The sequence below is a fragment of the Taudactylus pleione genome, unplaced genomic scaffold (assembly GCF_031769625.1).
Source record: "Taudactylus pleione unplaced genomic scaffold, aTauple2 ptg000437l, whole genome shotgun sequence".
Lineage (NCBI taxonomy): Eukaryota > Metazoa > Chordata > Amphibia > Anura > Myobatrachidae > Taudactylus > Taudactylus pleione.
In genome coordinates, this window is record NW_028284839.1 from 6,619,755 (window position 1) to 6,643,907 (window position 24,153).

The 24,153-nt window shown below is 44.5% G+C and overlaps 1 protein-coding gene across 1 annotated transcript; it reads left to right on the plus strand.

The window, feature by feature from the left end:
• The first annotated feature begins 4,657 nt into the window (after positions 1-4,657).
• On the plus strand, positions 4,658-22,314 carry PHF13 (PHD finger protein 13). Its single transcript, XM_088447766.1, has 4 exons — positions 4,658-5,043; positions 10,265-10,366; positions 14,451-15,039; positions 18,284-22,314. The coding sequence occupies exons 1-4, from the start codon at positions 5,008-5,010 to the stop codon at positions 18,508-18,510; spliced, it is 954 nt and encodes a 317-aa protein (XP_088303892.1). The 5' UTR covers positions 4,658-5,007; the 3' UTR covers positions 18,511-22,314.
• Positions 22,315-24,153: the final 1,839 nt, after the last annotated feature.

A 24,153-nucleotide genomic window follows, 5' to 3' on the forward strand; every position in this document is an offset into this window, starting at 1 on the left:
TCTGAATCAGGGCCAGAGGGTCCATACTGATGTATAAGGCTACTTCCAGAATAAATCTAGGACTGTGCATGGACAGAGTTGGGACAATTGGCAGCTAGATATGCAATGTTTATATATGGCACAGTGGTATTCAGCACAGCTGTCCCTTTGCCAGCTATGGAGGCCAGGAGTAGGGCAGCACTAATCTACAAAGTTGAAATCATCTCATATTTATTACCAAAACAATTTACATAAAGCAGTGAGCGGGCAATCATTTAACTGCAGACTTCAAACATTGTAGCTTAATATTTGGAGGAAGCCCTTGTTTACACGGGGAGACTGCTACTGTACCTTTACCCAAGGCGGGTGCCAGCACCAGAGCCAGATTAACTACAGAGTGGCCTAAGGTGTAGCCCAGGGTCCCCAATACACTTGGACCTCCCACATAGCTACATCACCAGCGTGTGGGGTATTGTGGCATAATATATACCTCAATGATAATAACCAGTCGTCCTTTGCACTACAGATGTTTAAATGAGGAAAAGACAGGGGGAGATGTATCAAAGCTTGGATAGAGATAAAGGGAATGGGGATAAAGTACCAACCAATCAGCTGCTAACTTTACAGACTGTTTGAAAAATGTCAGGAGCTGATTGGTTGGTACTTTACCTCTCTGCACTTCAGCTCTCTCCAAGGCTTAGTACATCTACCCCATACTTACAAGTCCCCCACCGATGGAGGCTAGGGGTGAAGGTGGCAAGAGGTTGTAATTACGCAGGTGTGTGATGACATCATCCAGAGGGCAGGGGTCAGCCAATTATGCTACCATTTTGGTTGGAGAGACTACTTGGAAGCCCAGTCGTTACCTAGCAACAATGTGAGATACAACCCGTCACCAGCATACATAAAAAGTAATATATCACATATACATGCATTGCACACACACATACAGTATACTGTACATACATGAGATGAGAGGAGGAGACTGGCGGTAGCAGGATGATGTCAGGACAGATCTGCTAAAGCTGTGTATGAGCCCCAGCTCCCGCAATGACATTCTCTGATCAGAGCTCTCTGTCTCAGGAGTTACCACACATGCTGGGACTCAGGGGTGTTTCTTGAGGAGGGGGCCCGTGTGCAGTCTCCGGCATGAGCCCCCTCCTCTCTGTCCGGCGGCCGGAAGTGCACTGCGCTGTACACGGCCAACTCCGGAGTTATAGAATTTGGGCACTAAAGTGCGCCCAGAGTCTATAGAGATTGCGCAGGTCCCCGGGAAAATGGCCGCGGCGGCTATTTTCACTGTACTGCGCATGCGCAAACAATGAGAAAAAGGCGACGGCGGCCATTTTCCAGTAGCTTTTTACAGCACCGGACCCCGCGCCGACGTGGGACTCTGGAGAGGTAAGTAATACTATGGGTGCAGGGTGTGCGGTGCGGGGCCCCCCTAGACCCAGGGGACCGTGTCCCCGCACACCCGGCACCCATTATAGATATGCCCCTGCTGAGACTGAAGCTGGGTATCGTTAACAATTTCCCTTGAACGCCCCAGAACTCCTGGACAAACAATATGGTGTATACACACTGTGCTCTGCAATATTAATAATGACCAAATTATACATCGTTCGTCGTTAACGTTTTCCAAATCCTTAGATCATTAACCATATATCGTTTGCTGTATAAAACACCTGACGACCATCTTAAAGATTTCTGCCCAAATATAAATAATGGGCTGTACTATGACACAGATGCATGCACAGATCAGTGAGATCAGTGTAAACCCCCCACCCCCCAAAAAAAAAAGTGGGGTCCCCCCCTAAAAGCACAACCAGCCCCAGACTTTTCAGAGCCAGTCCTGGTTGTGAAAATACAGGGGACAAAAGATGTAGGGGTCCACTGTATTTAGCATAACTAGCCGGTCCTGGTTTTGGAGGTTAAAATGAGTAGGGGTCCCCTGTATTTTTCGTAACCAGCATCGGACTCTTTCTAGCAGGGGGGGGGGTATACTGCCACAGCCAGGGGAATCCAAAGCATTACATCTGACCGTTAGTCAGCCCAGGCCGGGGATCCCTCGGGAGGTGGGGACCCCCAATAAAGGGGTCCCCCTCTCCAGGGCTGTCCCCGGCACCCCTGGCCAGTGAGTGCTGGGTTGATTGTGTAAGGTGTTGTGTAAAAATAGATGTAAAAATTGTCTTTTGTTGGATAACTACAGGTCCCAGCAAGCCTCCCCCGCATGCTGGTACTTGGAGCATGCGGGACATTAAGGGCCCGCTGGTACCTCTTGGTCACCTGCAAAAGAAATATTAAAATAAACCGTACAGCCACCAATGTGTCTGTTTACTAACTGTCTGGATCAGATCGCCCCTCTCCCCTCCCTCGTCATCCAGCGCTGATGCTTGTGACTGAGATCAGCAGCAGCACAGAGAAGACCGTACTGAGAATAGGGCAAGCAGTCGGGAAGCCTGCGGACAAAATCCTGACCGCCGGTTTCCCGACTCTTTAATCCCGGCAAGGTGCTAATGACAGGCGTCGAAATCCTGATGCCTGTCCTACCGACACCCGGCATACCGATCGAAGGTAAGCCGGGTGCCGGGCGCGGACAGCAGCGGAGGAATGGGGGGGGGGTGTTGGGTTAGGGGCTGCAGGGGGGAAGTAACACTTCTGCCCCATAATATATTGCTAAGAAGATAAAAGAAGAGAAGAAACTCTCATCTTTGCTGGGGACACTCTTTGACAAGATATTAAAATATGACTTTTATTATGTATGTTAAAATGATCTTAACAACAATCAAACAACGTAAAACACATAAAAAAGTAACAAACGATGATACAGCGCTAACATGAATAATAAATAGTATGATATTACTGCATAGTTGCCGACTTTCTGGCTGCTCCTTCCGGGAGGGAGCAGCCAGATCGGGAGGGTAGTGGGGGGGGCGTGGCCGGAAAAGGGGGTGTGTCCGGATGGGTGCCTGCCGTTTGGAGGAGTCACGGGGGCGGGGTCACGCGACTGTGTCATTTTGGCCCTGCCCCGCTACACAATGCCGATAATACAGGCATTGTGAAGCAGGGGGCGGGGCCAAAATGACGCGATTCAACGTGAATCGTGTCACTGGCTGACTTCGCAGCAGGGAATAACAGTAAATTGCGGGGGGGAGGCTTGCCTGCCTTTCCGGGGGGCCAGGAGCTGCACACGATTATCGGGAGGCTCCTGGCCAAATCGGTAGGGTAGGCAAGCCTGTATTACTGAGTGTTAATATCCATTAGTATTAGGCAGCAGTCATGTTCAAGTATATAGGCAACTCTCTGTATATAATCCGAAGTAAGAAAATATATAGTACCTGGTAATTGCTTAAATAGAGTTACCTAGTATAGTCTTCTAATAGACCATTACTGTATGTAGTCTCTTATGCACTCACTACTTCTTATCTCCAACATACAATATAACTACATATACATACAGTTTTTCAAAATATAGTGATAGCATCCACCAATGGTGCAATATGTATTGCCGCCCATCAATAATGGCAATAAATCAGTCCTGAGGACCGAGTATGAGAACCACTGTATTAGTTAAATGATAGCTACAATCCAGTGATGGCACTGGGATCGGTAACACCTAGTGCATTCAATAAACTCCTTGTGTGCGCCGGAGGCTCGAGCACCTGAAAAGAGGGCGTGAACTTCATGGGTATGGGGCCGTGGCCTTGCTGCACACCCGTTTCATCACTCAGGGGGCATTCCCAGCACTCCAGGAGATACCCCAAGAGAGCGGCTCCTCAGTAAGGATGGCCATCGATTGGTCCATCAGTGATTACCATCGATGGTACACATACCGTCTATGGTGAACCATCGATGGTTTGCACCCCTCAATGGTCACCTCTGCTGCCGGTATGACGGCTGAGGGCCAGTCAAAACTGGGGGTGCAGCTTACCGCCAGCCAGGGGCGGGGCTAAACATAGATGGTCGATGGCATCCCTATTCCTCAGTGATCGGGAGACGGGCGTTGCACTGTGATTTCGGTGTGCAGCGATCGGCTCTCTGTCACTGAGACTGAGGTGCTGCCGGCATTTTGGTGTCACCCTCTTGGAGGGCGACACTCGGTTTCCTCCACAACCCCCTGCACCTCCTGTAGTCAGTGCTACAACAATCTGATTGGTTGATATGGGCAACACCTCCACCTGTCCATTTTAGAAGGTTTTGCTACATCCTCCTCCTTAAGCCAAATTTAGCATATAAAGTTTCAACTGCTAAATAAAAATAATAAAATCTAATATATATATATATATATATATATATATATATATATATATATATACACACACACACATATACATAAAAGAATCAGGCTGCTGTAATGAATATCTCATGCTGACATAAATAGTGGGAGCGCGCGCTGCTAATGTAATATGTAAAGCACCTCTGACTCTGAGACAACTTTTAGATGCCAATAAAGCTAGTTGAATAAAAAAAAAAGATGAAAAAAAAAAAAATCTCTCGCCAGCAGTCCTGTGGCGTCCAGAAGACTACAAGTCCCGGCATGCTGTGCTCTGCCGCCATGGGTGATTTCCTCGTGAGACTGGCCAATCCTACCAAGGAGGAGAGATTAACAAAAGCAAATTGTCAGTGACATCAGAAAAGGCGAGGAGGGTGAGAGGGAAGGGGGGGGGGCAAAAGGAGAGATTCATTGGGAGCTGCTGGAGTAGTTGGGTGGGCTGCCTGGCGTTGCAGGGCTCTGGACCTTGGGGGGGGCTTCTGGGATCACTGTTGCTGCTGGCACGTTATGAGGACTTGCTGCTCGTGGAGAACACGGTCTGCAGAGCCTTAAGGTGGCCAGCCTGGACACCTGACCCTCCCTGGGATTGCACCAGCACCCCCTGTCCAAGGGGGGCTAACCTACAGCTCCATTGCCCCATCCCTCCACCCCAAACACCTTCCTGGGATCAACCACCCCCTTGGATCACCCCCCTCCCCTGGATCATTCAATCCCTCCTGGGCTGCCTTGCTGACTGCACACCACCTACCCCAGCCATGGATACTGCATCCACCTCAACTTTTGATTCAGAGGTAAGTTGGTTTTATTTGTGATCATGAAATGCAGGTTGCTATGCAGCCCCCCCCTTATTGCACCTCCCCCCTTATATTTAGCACCCCATATGCTTGATGCCCCCTACCCCCAGCCTGTGTACCCCCATAGCAGGGCTGCCTATCCCTCTCGCTACCTGACCCATCTCTCATTACAACTTGCGCCATCTTGTCCTTGCACAGGGGAAGAAAAAGTATCTTTGGGGCAGCTTGCTCCCTACCCGTCCCCTGGTGACTGCCCCCCACTTGCCCCTGCTAGTCCCCCCCCCCCTGTAGGACGTGTCTCATTGTCTGAGCTTGGGGTTGTGCTCTCCAGGTATCTGGCTGGCAGGCAGTGTGAGCACCAGAAAATCACCATCTTGAATCCACTCCACAGTCAGGGCTGTGAGGCGTGACCTGCCTCACATTTGGGGGTACAGGTAGCTCCTTACAGTGAATATACCCCCAGATATCCTAGATTAATAAGAATAAAGTTAGGATTTGTGATCAGAGCATGGGGGAGGCTGGGGGCAGAGGTGGGGGATGAAGCTACTCTACCTAGACAGGCGACCCCCCCAATACTTGATCAATACACCTCTCCGGTGTCTGTCTCCCCCCAGCCCCCCCACATTGCTTCTCCCCAGTCTTCTTTGGTTTAACACTTTGCAGGCCAGATAGAAAGTGGTGCCCTGTGCATGTCTCATACAGCAGATGCCACACTGACCACAACTAAATCCCCCTCCAATTCCGTTTATAACGTACTAATCTACACTCATGGATGCATTATGGGGGTGCTGTAGTCGGTTGGCGTTCAAGGGGACCCACCCCCACTGCCACCATAACCCCACTGGTCTTTTCCCCACCCAGAAGTTTGAGACCAAGATTGGTAGGACACTGCTAAGTGGGGGGTGATTGTATATTTTATAAGTGTGAACCCTAATACCGAGGTATTATGTATATTTTATAAGTGTGAACCCTAATACCGAGGTATTATGTATATTTTATAAGTGTGAACCCTAATACCGAGGTATTAGCCCCCCCCTGCAGATGTCCCCAGTCACTGGCTATGGAGAAATGCAGGCGGATGAGGGGGGGAGGCAGATAGCCCAGACTACACCCACTCCCACTTGTATTGCCTATACATTTGCTTTGTTTCTGCCTTGGGTGTCCGGTCCATGTCCTGGGTGCTGACAGTAGGGAGGGGTGCACCAGTGTAGGGGGTCCCTGAAGCTGATAAAGCAGGGGGAGGGGGTGTGTGTGGGGGGGTCCGCCCTCTCTTTCTCTCTCTCTCCCTCTCTCTCCAGCAATCCCCAGCGCAGCGGTGGGCACATGAATCTCCTGTAAGATATTAAGGCATAAAAATCAGCAGCTTGTGCTCAGCGCGTTAATGTGGTGATCTGGTGTTACATTGTATCCCCACAACGTGTCTGTGGTGGAGGGGGGGGATCTCTTGCTGTGATCGTTTCTGTAATCAGGTTGACCAGGTCTCCTAGATGACCCCCCTCCCTCTCCCCATTTAAAGGGCAGGGTTCACCCTCATCGGACCACTTCTCCCTATTTCAGCCCCAATCTAGCTACAATCCAGCAGTAACATGGTCACTGGTGTCTGGCCTGCAGCCAGGAGGAGGAGTTGTTTGTTACATTGTATCAGTTATCAGGCTCCCATGTACAGGCTGGAAGGAGCCTCTCCAGTATTTAGTGGCACTATGGGGTAGTTTTTGTGCTGCTGCAGCGGATGGGTAAGGACTGGAGTTGTCACTCTCATGGTGTATATTAGTTGCTGGGAGTGTTACAGTGTATCTGATCAGTCGATCCTGTTTCCTTCCCTGGTATATCCGTGTCCCCTGCACAGGCAGGTCAAAGCACTCTGCTGTCCAGAGAGCCTCATCTCAGCGTTTTCTGGGTTAACTGTCACTCTCAGCAAGCTCCGCCCCTGGGCTTTCCTCCTGACTCCTCCCACAGTGTCACAAGGACTGAGGATGTCCCTGGTGGCTGCAGTCCCACCGATCACCATGTAATGCCCCCAGCACCGGGATCTATAACACCCTGAGCCCCTTTGGATGGCTGACACTGCCTGGCTGTGAAGGTGTTAACAAGGGCTGTCTTGTCCAGTGTATAGGGAGTTCCTTCTATGTATCAATAATATTGCAACATTTACTTAACCGGGTTTCAATGTTTACTCAATAACTAATGTTTGTCAATTTGTGGGGGGTTATAGGTTGCTCAGTGTTATTGCCGGTCTACACTAGAATCTTGTATGTAGACTCTGGAACAAACAAAATAAGATAAGTTAATGACAAATTTTAAGGTCAGCCCAGTTTTCTTCCTTAGTGACTGCAGTAAGTGTCTGCCCCCACCATAGCAATGTAACACTGACTATAGTCTACGTGGATGGGGCTAGTGCGTCAGACGGGTTTCCCAGATGGTGTGGATGGCAGAGGAGACTTGGCATGGTCCCAGGCAGTGTCTGGGGCACATAAGGTTTGCTCAGTGCCACATGATGCCATGGGGAACCCCTTATAGGACTTACTGTGTCCGTTTTATCATAAAGTGCAATAAATCTAATGCACCCATCCAATGTCTTATACTGGCCGCTAGTCCCCTCTGGGCTGTGCAGGGGAAATGAAGGAGTTAATAATAAGCTATATACAAGCTGATATGTCATTTGTATGTTATACCTACAATAAGTTGTCAGGCATCTGTGTGAGGAAGGTTGCACCCTCCTAGTGCCCGCCTTTACTGTATGTGCAACATGCTTAGTCTGCAATTGGCATCTGACATGTCAGGGATCTGTATTGACTTAGGGCATTCATCTGGTTTAACCCGTGAGGTTCCTTGAGGAATGAAGCCAGCTCTCATTGTGCGGTGTCTCACAATGGTGCCATTATTGTTCATGTGTCTCAGCTATTAGCATCCTTATTGGTCTTTAGGCATAAAGGAACTGTACTTATTTTAGATTACACATTAATGATCTGCAGAATGTATATATTATGTGCCCCCCTCCTCATGGTGCTGAATGGGGTTATCACAGATCCTGAAGCACTGGGTCATTTCTGTGGCAGGGAAAGTTTAACAGCTCCCAGACTCATAACCTGCTGCAGACCCCTGACTTGGGGTGCCGGCCACTGGGCCTGGCCGCTTTGTGTTTTTAACTCTTCACATTCCAGAATGTACATTGTCCATCACTGTCCACGTTGTGTGTGCTGCTGGCTGTATACATGTCAGTATAAGGATACTGGTTGTAAGTATCATTGCTTATAATAGGTAGTTCTGTCACATAGGATGTGTTTCATGCCTTTGTGTCATCTGTAGTCTTGTCTACACTAGTGGTGCAGATACATATACTGTATACCTCTTGTTAGAATATTCTACAGTGCTATGGAGGATTCTATTTATGTGGGGGTCACATAGGGGGGGTATATTTGGTCTGGTAGCGGTTCATTTTCATGGAACAGTTTGTATGCATTTGATTAAAGATCCCATGTTGAAGCACAAAGCAGGGATCCCATGTTTAGATCACCATTACCCATGTTATTGTGTAGCTGTTCTGTGTGGTGGCTTCAGATGCTCGCTCTGTACTGGCAGTGCATGGGTTAAATGCTAACACTGTTCATTGCAGGGCACCTTCCTGCATCCATTGTCATCTGTCCCCGGTAAGGTTGGGTTAGATCAGGTGTACTGTAGCAGAGACCTGCAAATGCTGTGAGATGGAGGAGAAGCAGCCTGGGGAGGGTGTATATTATATGTAAATGAGTGTCCCTCCCCAGTGTAAGGCGGAGACTGCATACTGTATGCTGATCAGGCTGCTGCTATCTGTGCAGCACTCAGGGCTTTATACCATGCAACAGTTACGGGTCAGCAGAAAGGCAGCTATGCAGGGAACTGATAGTATTCAGATATTAGGGTCAGAGATCCAGTGATTACAAGAACCCAGACAGAAAGTAATACATGGAGGGATCCATATTCTGCATTTTACTTTTTTATATTATTTATTTTTGTAGGGTTTTATTGGCTTAGTGTAACATTGCTCATCCACCTCTCTCCTTACTGTTAGGGCACTTCCCATATAGCCCCATCGGTTACTACTATCAAAGTGCAGCATCCTGTGCCTGTCCCTATAGCTAGAGCAAGTGTGTCCTCTCCTGGCCCTGCAGCAGCTGCCAATCAGGGAATTGCTAGATACATTGTATACAAATAAAAAAAAAAACCCCAACAACATTGTTTTTATTTATTACATAGATTGTATCCATTAACTTATCTCCGTAAGTACGTAATAGTATTATGTAGACTGAATACTTATCCTTTATTTAATTTTTTTTTTCAATCTCAGATGTTTATACAACTGTAATAGAGGAACTAAAACTGCTCACAGTGCAGAACATTTGTGCAGGAGACAAACAGGTGTGAGGCGAATAATATATAGCTGATTGCCTGCCTGCTTGGTCCATGTCCAAGAATCAGCACTTTTTTTAACTGCAGTTCTAAGTTTGGCCATTAGGGAGTCGAGAGAGCTCTGTGCTCAGTACTGAGTCTTGTGGTGATAATTATTACAGTCACTGCTGTGCAAGAATGTCACTGTTTGTTAATAAGGGTGTGGCTATTATGTATGTAATTAGTGTATGTGTGTGTGATATATATATATAATTATATCTCTCGTGTGTTGCAGACTTTGTATGCGTTTATGGTACGATCGTTCATTTAAATGATTGGGCATATAAAAAATGTATGGTAAATATAGATGGTCCTGTTTGGTTTGCAAAGTAGTTGCTTGAATTGTCTCATTAAAAATTGCTACAGTTTAAGATATTGTGAGTTATTGCGCATATGGCACAAAACTGATCCTAGTACGCTCCCCTGTATGACGCGTTCCTGACGCGTTTGTACTGTGTGGCACCAGCTACACATGGCCAAGTCACAGGCTGGAAACGGCCCATTTAGTCTTAGCGGTCACTACTTTAGTGCTCATTCCCGTGCAGTTCCTCTTTCCTACCTGGGGTGTTGCTCCCTGCTCTGGTGCTTCTAGCACACTCTGGTCTGAATCTCCGCAGTTTGTTGCATCAGCTGAGTGTGCTAGAAGCACCAGAGCAGAGAGCAATACCCCAGGCAGGAAAGAGGTTGTGTGTGACAGGTGCAGAGTGCTAGAATGAACACTACTACTTCTGTGTATGCTGTTTTAAAAAATAAACAAAGTGTAAATGAGGAAACACTACTTATTGTTTTTCAGGATGGAACCCCGAATTACAGACGGAGGAGAACTGTGGAGGACTTTAATAAGTTCTGTACATTTGTGTTGGCGTATGCTGGATACATACCGTACCCCGAAGAGGTAAGTCTCCAAGTAGCTGCTTTTTAGGGGAATGTTTATACTGTTTACAGTCAGTGTTTTATCATTTTTATATAGGATAATAAACAGCGTGCGGTCGGAGACATTTATCCTCCTAGTCACATGTAGCTTCTGTATAATGTCTGCTAAGCGCAGGGGCAGAAACCCACCTGGATGTTACATGCATTTATGGGAACCATTGTGATTCTTTATAAATAAGATGATGAGATTATTATCTTCTAAAATAAAAAGAAGGCTGGAAGGAGCACTTGGGGCCTGTAACACGTTAGAGTACTTAGGCCCGTCTTCAATTAGCCGCAAAAAGTCTGAATCCGCGAAAAAGTGTCGCCGATTGCAACTTTTCGCCAGGTGGAAACTTATCTCTGCATTCAACTGCAAACACTGTTTGCGTATGCTAAAACGCAATGTAATGTAATGGGCGAGAAAGATTCGCCTCTGAATAGGTGGAGAGAAAAAAAGTGCAGAATTGCTATTTAGGGGTGCAAAGGTGGGGAAACCTGCATCCTTGGGACAGCCCCCTAAAAAATAACTGTGTTAAAAAAAAAAAAAGAGGAACACCCCAAAATAGTACTTTGAAAATGGGTGCGAAAAAGTGCAAAGGGGGGTACAAACTTAAAAGCTAGCGAAATAGACTTTTGGGGGGTCTGCAAGTATGGGTGAGGTGGTTTTTTTGTTTTTTTTTCTTAAACTTTACTTTAGCGACTTTAAACCATGCTTGCACCCAATTTCAAGTACCCCAAATTTGACAGGACAAATTATTTTCAACAAAAAAAACTGCTTAACGCTATTCTTCACCATTTGTGCAAAGACGCTAATTAGAAGAAATTGACACACCTTATGTACCCCAAATAGCTTTAGTAGGGCTATTCGGGGGCATGTACATTGATCCCCAATGTTAGTGCACCTTTTATGGGGTGTCAGGCTGATTTCCCCAACTTTGTCAGCACTTTTCGCCTCTTTTGCATTCGTCGGGTTGCGTTTTCGCATCTTTTGGAATTGAATAGGGTGAATCACGGGGATTTACACTAAGTTTCCGCGGCTAAAATACGCGATGTAGGCAAAAAGTACGGCAGGCGAAACTTTACCGCGTACGCAAATCTAATTGAATACTGGCCCTAGGAGTCTATTTTACTAAGCAGTGTTAGACAGAGTGAAAAGTGATAAGAAAGTGATAAGGTGCCAGCCAATCAGCTCCCAACTGTCATCTCACAGGCTGTGTTTGAAAAATGACAGTTTGGAGCTGATTGGCTGGCACCTTATCACTTTTCACTCTGTCTCCTAACACTGCTTAGTAAATAGACCCCTTTAGAGTGTTTGGTAGCACAAGCTGCGGTTTTCTGGCCTCTGGTACTTCAGCAAACTTGTTTAAAATAAAAACTATTGTTTACTTAGTAAATCCGAAAAGATTTTAAATTGTTTTAGTTTAGCGCACAGGAATTTTGTAAATGATATAAGCACCTTTTTCCTGTAGCACTGTGCAGAATATTTGGTGCCATTCTGAAAGGGTTAAAGGAGACTGATCTAATATAAACAACCATTTGGCACGATTTGTGCAGGGCAGTGATTAATGTACCCAGTGACAGTCATCTGGCAATTTACATGTCATGCTAGAGGGCGGCTTCTTGCAGCGAGAGGTGCGTGTGGTATTGTGTTCTATTCTGGAGGAAGTTTGTCATCCTAATGTTACCTGACAGGTTACAGCAGAGATGATGTCACTCAGCAGCTGACCTGGGGCTAAGAGATCCCAAATGTCACTTATGTGGTTACCATTTCTGCACAGCAAAGGCAAGCAACCTGCGGAAGCCCAGCTGCTGAGGGACTACAAGCTCCAGCATGCTTTGGATGATAGGGCATGCTGCGACTAGTAATTCAATAGCATCTGGAAATCTGCAGGTTGTCTAAAACTGCTGTACAGTTTATGGGGGGGGGGGAGATGTGCCACCAGACGTGACCGTAATGTCAGGCAGAGTACATTACCGTCCTGACTGATCACTATCCCTGTAATGGCAGCCTTTCATGTACACCATTGGCAATCAATACAATGAAACCTAACAAGCGTTCTAGTATTTAACACAGACACTGGCAGCACAGAAATGGATAGTTTTTTGTATTTGTTCAACCAGAACCAGGCATTTAACACAGGGGCAATGTGTGGCACTACATATCCCAGCATGTCCTTCCACAGTTCAGCTGCAGTCCCACTCATTGCCTTCCCCTGCTCTAACAAGACATTAGTGAGACTCCTAGTAAGTGATCCCTCCTTTATAGAACTGCAGCATGTCCGCTGATGTATATTGATGGACAAAGTATGTGTGCCCATTAATTTCTGCTTGGTAATGTTTAAGATCCAGTGGTATTTATAACCAGCGGGTGCCCAGGCCTTTAGGGCAATTCCACTGTTGAACGAGCCCTCTTTAAAAGTTATGCCACTATTGATGAATAAGAGGAGTATTCCTTTGGGACCTGGTTTTAGATCCCTTTCAGACCTCTCTTGGGCTCTTCTGAGGTTGGAGGACAATGGGATGAGCTGTCCCAGGCTGCTCTCTCTCTCACCTGCTCTACCATTCTCTGACTAGCGGGTTTGAGCTGTTTGTGTTGAGACCAGGTGATGTCAACGCCAGGGATGGGGCTGATGTGTAACTAGCAGTGGCCTCACACTAGACCAACTTTCATCCAACTAGTCTGTTGGTTGGAATGAAAATAAGGGAATGTGTGGTATCAAATGACAATCAGCAATTTGCTCCCAGACCCCAGAAAATGGACAAAAACTGTCGTTCAGACCAAACAGATTTAACCAACTTTTCCGAACGACTGTTTTCCGGTGTTTGGGAGCAAATTGCTGCTTGCCATTTGCTCCCATACATTCCCAGATGCATTCCAACCAACCAACTAGCTGGATGACAGTTGGTCTAGTGCAGGCCTGGCCAACCTGTGGCTCTCCAGCTGTTGTGAAACTACAAGTCCCAGCATGCCGTGCCACAGTTTTAACATTTCCTCATAGCAAAACCATGGCAGGGCATGCTGGGACTTGTAGTTTCACAACAGCTGGAGAGCCTCAGGTTGGTCAAGCCTGGTCTAGTGCAACCCTGGCCAACCTGTGGCTCTCCAGCTGTTATGAAACTACAAATCCCAGCATGCTTTACCAGCTGAGTGGTGGGAGGGTATGCTGGGACTTGTAGTTTCACAACAGCTGGAGAGCCACAGGTTGGCCAGGCCTGGTCTTAGGGTATTGCCAGCATACGACCTGGTCATTCTGTAGTCCTCCAACTTGAGAAGAATTCAAAATCTGGAAAAAATAGTGAGATACAGATGTGACCACATAAATCTGTCCACTGTGCGCTACAAGTTGCGTTACACAGCGCGTGAGAGCCATGTGACTCTGGCGCTAAAAGATGCTCTGCGCTACCATCTTTACCTTCAAATGTCTTATTTGCACAGCGATGCAAATAGGAGTTTCTGCTGATTAAAATGATATGCGGCATGCTTATATTCTGTTTGTTTCTGCGGGTGTATCTGCATGCGAAATGCTACGTTAGACTATCAGCTGCTGTAACACTGTAACGTAGCATTAAATTGTGCGGTTTAACATTCTACTTGTTTGTTCTGGCAAACTGTATTGGCCCACTGACTGTAACCATTGACTGTGGAAAATTATCCCATCTGGGAATTTGCTTATATTTGCAGGCTGAGACTAGTAAGTGAGTTTGTTTTAGGAAGAGAGACCTTGTCTGTTTCCTAGAAATGGGTTATAAAAAAAAATATTATACTACATAATATATATATTTTTTTATTAAATATCTATTTCTGGCAGTAATAAGTGCAAAAATGTTTTGATATGTTTCTGCAAAGGCACTTAAAACCAATGGGTAGCTGCTCCCTGTTTTCACACTGGCGGCAGCCATTTTGTTAATAAGAGATTCACTTAGGATAATGTCCATTTTGTCGACATGTGCCAAAACATTTTGCTAATGAAAAGTATGAGGGGGAAAAAAGTCATAAATTGATTCCACTCCCCCTTGCCGTGTGCACTGAGTAATTGATTATCATTTCATCCTTATCTCTTCAGGAGTACCCTCTCCGAGCAGGCTCTAGCCCCCCCAACAGCACCGGAAGTACCATGGACAGTGACAGCTGGGATTCCAGGTTCCAGGACGTCTCGTCCACCGGGGTTTTGCCAATCAAAAAGCGAAGAAGCTTTGGAGACCTAAAACACGACCGATCCTACCCGTCGGTGCTGAAACGCTCCAAGCTCAGCAGCTTTCTCCTGGACCGGAAGAAACTGGACAAAATAAAGAAGAAGAAAAAGCTGAGGAAGAAGGAGCAGGCGGAGAAAGAGGAAGCGTATTTGAAGGCGTTTATTAAACTAGAGCCGGAGGACAACTTGCCAGAAGAGATGACCCCTGCTCCAGTCCTCGACCACCCCTTGGACCTTAAGATGTCCCCGCCACATGAGATGCCGGAGCCGATGTTTGAGAGCTGTAATGACAGCATGGACAGTGCTTCTGTCACTATGGCCTCTTATGACCAAGATGAGATAAAGACTGAGTACACAGAGGTGAACCTGGGGAAAAGAACAGTCATACGGCAGGGAAAGCAGGTGGTTTTCCGGGATGAAGACGGCACAGGCAACGATGAGGACATCATGGTGGATTCAGGTAAACATCGACTTCATCTGACCAATAGTTGGGATAGGCAACATAAAATGCTTAAAAAAAACAAGTTCTTGTCTGTACAGAGTGGAAACGGCCATTTTGTGAAGTCCATTTGCCAATTCAACATAAACCAGCATTGTGCTAGAGTGTTGTCACTGGATCCTAGTGAAATGGCTGCATTCTTCTAAATATTGGTTGAGTTCACAAAATGGCTGTCTCCACTGATTGTAGCTGACAGGTGCTCTGTAGGCATTTCCTTGGTTCATGTTATAAATGGATGTCTTACTTGACAGCAGGAAGCGTCATCAGCGGTTGTGCTTCAGAATAAGCAGAAGTAATGAGAGGTGTTTTTTTTTTTTGTTACATGTTAAGAATTTAAAATATAGAAACAACATATCTACAGACCTACATGTTATGTTAATAATCCTGTTCAGATTACATCCTGCACCGGAAAATAATTGTATCAACAGATGGCAGTAGGGAAAGATGTCTGATTGCACAATTATATTGTAATCCAGTTATGGCAGCCATTTTGTGTGCTGAACCAGTAGCCATTAGAATGCAGCCTTCTGATCGTATATGGACATCCTGGAGGTGTGTCATGGCCAAATATCCCAGTTACTTGATAGTTTATAGCAGGGGTTCCCAACCATGGTCCTCAAGGCACACTAACAGTCCAGGTTTTAGGGATAGCCATACTTGAGCACAGGTGACTTAATTAGTACCTCAGTTATTTTGATTCAACCATCTGGGCACAATCATGGATATCACTAAAACCAGGACTGTTAGTGTGCCTTGAGGATCGATGTTGGGAATCACTGGTCTATAGTGTTTTGAATATTGGCGCAGTCCACAAAATGGCTGCCTCTACTATGTCTATATATAATCTTGTCGTCATAAAATTAAGCTCTACTAAATGGTGCTTTCTCTCTGGCTATTCTGGACTGAATCCAACACTTTGTGGGAGATGTATGAAGCCGTGGAAAGCGATAAAGTACCAACCAATCCGCTTCTAACTCTCATATTACAGGCTGTGTTTGAAAAATTACAGGAGCTGATTAGTTGGTACTTTATCTCAGAGATTTTATACTTCTCCCTTGACACCACTATGAACGCTCATATGTGCACAAATAATGTAATGCATTAAAATGATTGATAGTACAGCGTTGTCCAATTTTTGGACAATGTACATAATTATAAAGCTTCTTTATAAGCGAAAGTCATTTTTATATGAAGGAAGAAGACACAAGGCATTCAGTGCGAGATCCACAATTTCTTGTTTCACTTATTTCAAAACACAAAATGGCAGCTCCCACTAACTCTGCTCAAGATGGCCGCCTTCCACTATGGAGTAAATTTGTGGATATTTTACACAGAGGCACAATAAAGTTAGGACAAAAGCAAATGCTGCTTATTGTATAAAAGTTTGTGAGGTGTTAATTTTGGAGGGGTGGACAAAATAAGGAGGAATTCTAGAGTCCTTAAGATTGAGGCGCTATGAAGGAGCCAGGGAGGATCTACATCCATTTACATCAGTAGAAATGGCTCCCACAAATTAGGCTCCAGCAGTAATTTTTCAGGTACATTGGACACCTTGTTCCTAGGAATTGTCCAGCCCGGGTTCATTTTACCCAAAAATGATAGGTAGCTTTTACACACCATAGATTTCCTGATAGTTTTTTTCTGAATACATGTTAATCTTTAATCCGGACAACTACCCAGTGAATACAGCGGCTGAGGCCTAATGAGGTATTTGTTTCGGGCTGCCCAGTATATCGCTCCTGTTTTCCCACCGATCTGCATGTGAATGAAGCCTAATCCTTCGTTTTGCTCTCTAGCGCTGATCCTTGCTCATAATGCTTTCGTTAAAATGCGACCCATTTTAGATGAGATTTGTACAGTGTTACAGCACCCCGCCTCTCCCAATCAGCCAGCACGATCAATGTCAGCTCCTCAACAGGCTGTACAAGCCTTTCTCAGAGTGGGGCATTTAACCCTCTCTTTCCTGTTCCCATAAGTAGATCTGTCCCATGTTGTGCTGGGTCTTAGTGCAACAAAGAGAAACAAATAGTCCCCAAAAATTAACAATAATAAAAAGTTAGCCCCTGAACCATGTAGCACGTTCTAACACATTCTGTACGAGTGCCACACAGAATGAATGTCGGCACACAATTAGCTTATTCCTACTGTAACCCATGTGCAGAACGTTCTAGAAAACGTATTCTCTGTGAAGCTAGCACACCTCCTAAGTGCAAACTTAGCCTGGCCATGAAGGGTTAATTAAATTGATTCATGGGGTGTTCATGCTTCATTGCATCACTGACATGAGGTGGGAGGTTCATACCTTATAAAGGGAAAGTATCCCTTTTTAGTCAGAAGGGCTGAGGCTGTAGCTGCAGATAGACACTTAAGGGGAATATTTATTAAAGAGTGTTTGAAAAACTGCAGTTTCCTGAGGATTTTTTGCAGTGACTTCCACAATAAGAGGCAGATTCAATTAGCCGCTGGCTAAAGTACCAGGTTTAACGTCCGGAACCAGTCAATTACTGACGCATTTCCATGCATGGTAAGCCCGCGCCTAACGCGCGGTAACCCATAGCTCCTATAGTGCCCAGAGTTATCCCGCTCGCTAAGCCCCAGAGGGTACGAGGACAGAAGCCAAATTAAGTGCACCCTCTGGGGCTTACAGCGTGAGGTAGCGGCAGTAATTTAATAATTAGGGGTAGCGCTTTAGGCCAACAGCTAATATTAAATCTGCCCCAAGGTTTCCCCAGAATAGATCAAGAGGGTACCACAGGAGAATTTTTTTTTTTGGGATCCATTTTTTTGGCTGAACCAACCATTCACAGGGATGCAGCTGTCATTTCAGTACAGACTAGTTCATGACGTTGGTTTGGCCACAAAATGGCCACTTCCACTACGTGAGACTGGTGCTCTGTAAAACAGACAAAAACTTATTTTCTGGCTTATATCTAGCTATAGTCTGACATTTTAGGCTCTAAGGGGTAAATTTACTAAGGTGAGAGTTTTTAGAAGTGGAGATGTTGCCCATAGCGACCAATCAGATCCTACTTAACATTTATCTAGCACCTTCTAGAAGATAATAGCTAGAATCTGGTTGCTATGGGCAACATCTCCACTTCTAAAAACTCTCAATTTACCTCCCAAGACTCTCTCTATTAGTTTGTAGATAGGTATATGTGACTGGTTTTGTGTATATATAAAATTTTTTGCCTGTTTATTGCAGATGACGAATCTTGGCATCTTGTCACCTGTTTCTGCCTGAAGCCCTTCGCCGGTCGGCCAATGATTGAGTGCAACGAATGCAACACTTGGATTCACCTATCCTGTGCCAAAATCCGCAAGTCTAACGTTCCAGAGATCTACGTTTGCCAAAAGTGCCGAGACACCAAATTCGACATCCGGCGATCAAACCGCTCGCGCATGGGCTGTAGGAAGCTCTTCTTGGACTAAGCAGAGGGGCCGTGTGCGCAGGGACTACGAGCAACGCACACAGGACTACACCACTGCACAGATCACCTTTTATCCTTTCAGAAAACAAGCAAACAATGCTTGTAGTAAATGGGCACACGTTTATAGACTAGTTTGTTATTGTTTTTTATTATTATTTTGATGGCCCCAAAGTCTGCTGCTTCTGCCTGTGTGAGAGCAGGCCACCGAGATGTAATGTATTATTATTGCCTGGCAGCAGGGGGTTAAGTGCAACTCTTGTAGGAATTGTAGATCACTGACCCCTTGTGTCCCCTTCCCAGGTGGTCCCCAATAATCCACCGAGGGAATTCAGAGATTGTGAAAGAGGATTACCAGTTCATAACTAAAATTTTATTTTGTTGACGTTGAAGTCCGATATATTTATATATAAAGGAAAAACAAGCGTTTGGTAAAGACCAGACTTTTTATTTTTTTTTATAGAAATTTTTGTCGTGCCCAAAGGACACATTTCTCACACAGCCACTACATAAATTGTGAAAAAGTACAAATATGATAATTTTTCAATAAATGTTTTTCTTTTTCCCCTCACTTGATCAGTTACATTTTGCAAATTTTTTTTTTTTTTAGTTTTAAAACTTATCTATAACGTGGAGGTTTAATTTCAGTTGACTGGTTTGTTCATTTATCTACCTCTGTCCATGATACGTCAAAGGGAAACCATTGAATTTGTCCTATAGACTTCCACAATGACTGGAATTGCAAAACCGTCGTTTTACTTATTTTCATGCGCTACAGAGAACATTTATTAATCTGGGTTTGTGTTTCATTTGTGATATTTAGTGGTGAAGTTACTTGTATCTCTAAACCTAACAGGACCAGGCAATCTAGCATTTTAGGGACATATTTTACCATTGCAGTCCCCCTTCCCCCATTATGTAACAAGGAGGCTAGATGGCCATTGCTGAAACTGTTCTTATTTCAGGGACTTGCTACTGTCCTTTTCTAGAGTACTCTGTCCTTATAGCTGGGAGCAAAGCAGCTAAGTGTGCAGCCCTGCAGTCAGACTGTGTTACGCTGGCTCACGGCTTCCTGTATACTTCCCTGCTCTACTGCTGTGCGGGTCGGAGGAGGCCTAATTGCATGCCCTGGATAAAATGCTCTCTCCATGGGAAACGTTAAAGCAGTGGTTCTCAAACTCTGTCCTCAGGACCCCACACAGCTCACATTTTCCGGGTCACCCAGCAGCGGCACAGGTGTATTCATTACTCACTGACAAATTTTAAAAGATCCACAGGTGGACGTAATTATTTCACTGATTCTGTGAGGAGACCTGGAAAACATGCACTGTTTGGGGGTCCTGAGGACAGAGTTGGAGAACCTTTGTGTTAGAGGAACCGGGGACAGGTCCACTTTAAGCAGACAGGACTTATTACATGACTAGGAGATAACCACATATTATTTTCCGGTCTAAGCTGGAAATACATTAGTGAAAGTCTTTTGTATTACAGGGTGTCTTTCTCACCCTGGTTCATGAATATGGAAATGAAGGGTTTAGTCAGGAATATGAGATCAGCGCAGCCGAACGTGCTGGTGTTATGTGGGGGTTCTGCTTTGGAAAGAGCAGCATTCCAACACTAAGGGAGTACCATGATTAGAAAAGAATGTTTTGGGGGTTTTTTTTGCATAGAAAGAATAATCGGTGGCTATTCAACTGCGGTGGCACTACAGATCCCAGCAATTCCTGCTAACCAAGAGGCCGCATGGGTGACCTATTAAAACCGTAATACCAGTATTGGGGAACCCTATGGTTTGCAAAACATTGATACTGCCCCAATACCTGTTCTCCTGTTGATATACTGCGTGGCTGAATTTTCCCACCCTCTGTATTAAAGAACTTTAAAATAATTTTGTAGTCAGAATTGAAATCCCACGGAGCCACATTGCATCCTCCTCACTGTGATTCCAATCCCTAATCTCTCCTCTATTAGCCCCTGGTCACCCTGTGGGAATTGGTTCTAAATAATTCTGGATTTGACTAAGATACTTTTAGATACAATAAAAAATAAAATAAAAAAGCTTTAATTTTACCTTTCATAACATCCTACTTGTCTGTCCGAAACAAGTGAACGACGAGAAAATGACAGTATGCGGGACATCTGACAATCCAGGCTGGCTGCAATTTAGCAGATAAAATAACATTTATAATGAACCCATGATTGTCTAACATTGTGCTAGGTTTACATGGGTTTTTCTACAGTGACCCTAATTATCTAACTCCGTAATAGATGGTAAATATAAATCCTGGGGAGAATATATTGGGTATTATGTTGCATTATTTTTTTTTTTTTTTTAATAAATCTTGATGGTTGACTTATTCACGTTCTCTAAGGAATCCTGGTGGAATGACATTACTAGCAAACTGGTGGCAGAAATATAGAGAAACCAGGAAATGTGCAGAGTACCAATGCTGGCCAAACACTGCTGCTTCACCAAGTGTCTGTGCAACCGCAAAACACATTGTGCAATGCCTAGTGCCTCCACCCATGCCTGGCCAGGTACAGCTTCATAGGGACAGTGGATTCATATTCTAAACTCAGTTACAAATTCATACGGTTGATCTTTTGTCATTGAGCTTAGCTCCTGTGCAGCCCTTTATACGTCCCAGTTATAAACCTTCACCCATTAACTAAGAGATTCCGTAGTCTCATAGTCTAATGATATTTTGCTATTGTTGACCAATTTAATTCTCCTGCTGCCAGGGCTAGTACAAACCTCCCTTACATTGCCATCCATTATGACTGCACTGTGACCCCCCCGCCCCATGTACATGGCACTAGTAAAGTAGTCATTTCTGGAAAATAAACTACTGCTCTATAGACACAACTGTTACACTGCAGTACATATTTGATTAATGCTGTATATTACACCTGACCAAACAAAACAGTTGTGTGACCTGTAGATATATCTATTCTTCCTTGCACATATCTGTGTAAATTGTTTGCACACGTATGTATAAAGTGTTTAGTGTTTTATTTTCTCTAAGGATACACAGGGCTTATATAGTGAATAATTTCATTTTATCTTTTTCTACATAAGATGACCCGTTACTCCTGTTTGAAAGTGGCAACTGTAATAAAGCTATTTTTTTGGCCGCAGTACCTCTTATGACCTTGCCTCGTGTGGCGGTGCTACAGACTTGGCGTCTTTGGGCTAACTTCTAGTCTGTGGCAAGAAAATAAATAAGTGTTAATATTTATAAATTGTTTTTCTTAACAATAGAGTATGGAGATATGTGGTTTTATTTTTCTCCTTTTAACCACAAGGTCAATCCTTAAAACGTCAACGGTTGTGGTCAAAGCTATACAATCTAGTGATTGAAACGGAGTGTAAGCAGACACACTTCCAGCATTAAAAAAAAAAAAAATTTTTTTTTCAAATTTGATATTTCACGTTTTTTTTTTTTTTTCTTGAAATTTAAGTACATTTGTCACAATTTGCTCATTTCTTAATGTCTTTTTAGGGTGTTTGGTCTTGCGTTGTTTAAAGTTACACTCAGTAATTTTCCTGACACCTACATAAGTATGTGTAAATAGAAATATATAATTTTTGGGGGGAATATATATATATATTAGAGCGCGAGAGTGAATTTTTTTAAAAACATTTTTTCCTGTTAAATTGTGTAATACTGAGAGAAACCTTGAACATTCGTAATAGAGCACAGGCTGGGAAACATTACGTCCTGTATAAGACTTGTGTATTCGCAAAGACCATGTTTCTGTGAAACTCTGTACATTTGTAAATAAAGATATCAATATTTTAACTTGAGCACGTTTCATGTTGTTCATTATCTACAAATGATCCCATTACTCGAATCTCTCAAAATGATGATCTGATGGAAAAAAAAAAAAAAAATTAAAATACAAACTTAGAAAACTGTGCAGGAATCTTATAAACACATTGCCCTCACTATAACAATGTTTAACTGTTCACATGTGTAGAAATAAGATTTTAATGATATAGGCAGCACACTAAAAATGAATATGGGTATGAAGCTGCCATTTTAAACTAATTGAGCTCCTATTAATTTGTCTGTAATAGAATGTGCTAACCAACAAACAAACAAAATGGCTGCCGACAAGCTAATTCCAGCAATAAAGGAGCTGCATACATCCCACTTCCAATATAACGGCTGCTCCACATCCAAATTCCACTAAGCAAATTGCTACCCACATCCCGAGTCCTTCAATAAAATGGCTACCCATAAACCAATATCGCCACTAAAATGGCTGTCTGTATACCAATGTCAGCAATAAAATGGCTGCCTACATACCAATTTTATTGGTTTTGGTCATGGATAACAGTGGACTCTTCATAACCACATAAGACTAAACTATTATAATTTTATACTTCTAAGGTCCTCAAACGTTCTGAAAGCGTTCCCATGCTTGGATCACCCCTCTCCGCTAATTGTCTGAAATCCTCATTAAAAACTGAGTAATTATTTCTTATAAACTTGTGCCACCAACACATTTAAAACGGGAATGTAGATTTTTGGAAGAGGTCAGGATAATTGCTTTAGTACAGTGGTCAGGGAACTTTTTTACCTTTTACCCCAAATTATATTTAGATACGCCGACGTTATCCCCTTGATTTGAAAGGAAGGAAATCATATAATAGTGCCCCCATAGTTATGCCCCTGTAGCAGTGCCCCATATAATGCCCCTGTGGCAGTGCCCCCATATAATGCCGCTGTAGTGCCACTTGTACAAAAAAAAAAAATTACTTTAATCCCCGCTCCTGCATCCGCCACCGTCCTGTCCGCCCGGCTGCTCCTCGGAACTATGGGAGAGACTTCATGACGTCTCTCACAGTGCGCATGGAGAGAGGCGGAAGCTGGAGTTCAGAAGAGAACTCCGGCTAACGCGGCGCTGCAGGGAAGGAGCCGGGCGCACGCTGGTAATAACATCTCAGTGGGCGTCCGGCTTAGAGCCTCCATGCGGCACAGCCGGGCATGCATATGAATCATTCTATATTATAAAATGATTATTATGCATGCCCGACTCTCCGTCCATTACCCCCAGGAATTTCATTTTTACCCTATGTGGGGTAATTTACCCCTGTTCCCTGACCACTGCTTTAGTGTGTTACTGCACGGTTTATTTTGTAAGGGAAAGCATAACAAACAAACAAAAAAAAGCATTATTAGGGAAGAAGGGGCGTCACCTCTCTCCGGCGGTTCCGCAGTGCACTGTAGATTCTGGCTTAGAATCTACAGTGCATGCGTGGGACTCCGGGAAAATGGCGCCTGCACAGTTTTCCTGGGGACAGTAGTACTGCGCATGCACAGGTCACTGGGAAAATGGCCGCTGCCATTTTCCCAGTGAATTTTGCTGTTCTGCAGCACTGTCTCGGTGCTGCAGAACAGCATTACGGAGAGGTAAGTATAGGACTATGGGGGCAGGGTGTGCGGTGTGGGCCCTAATGGACCCAGGGGCCAGTGTGCCCCGTACCCATTATAGATACGCCCCTGTATCAGACCATAATTGCCAATTCCTAAAATGTGGTCACTATAAACTGAAATAACATATTTGTTATTGTTCCTACACAAATGTATCATTTCCTCTTATAGCGTAATGTACACTATGGGCGCTGCCAGCTGCATGT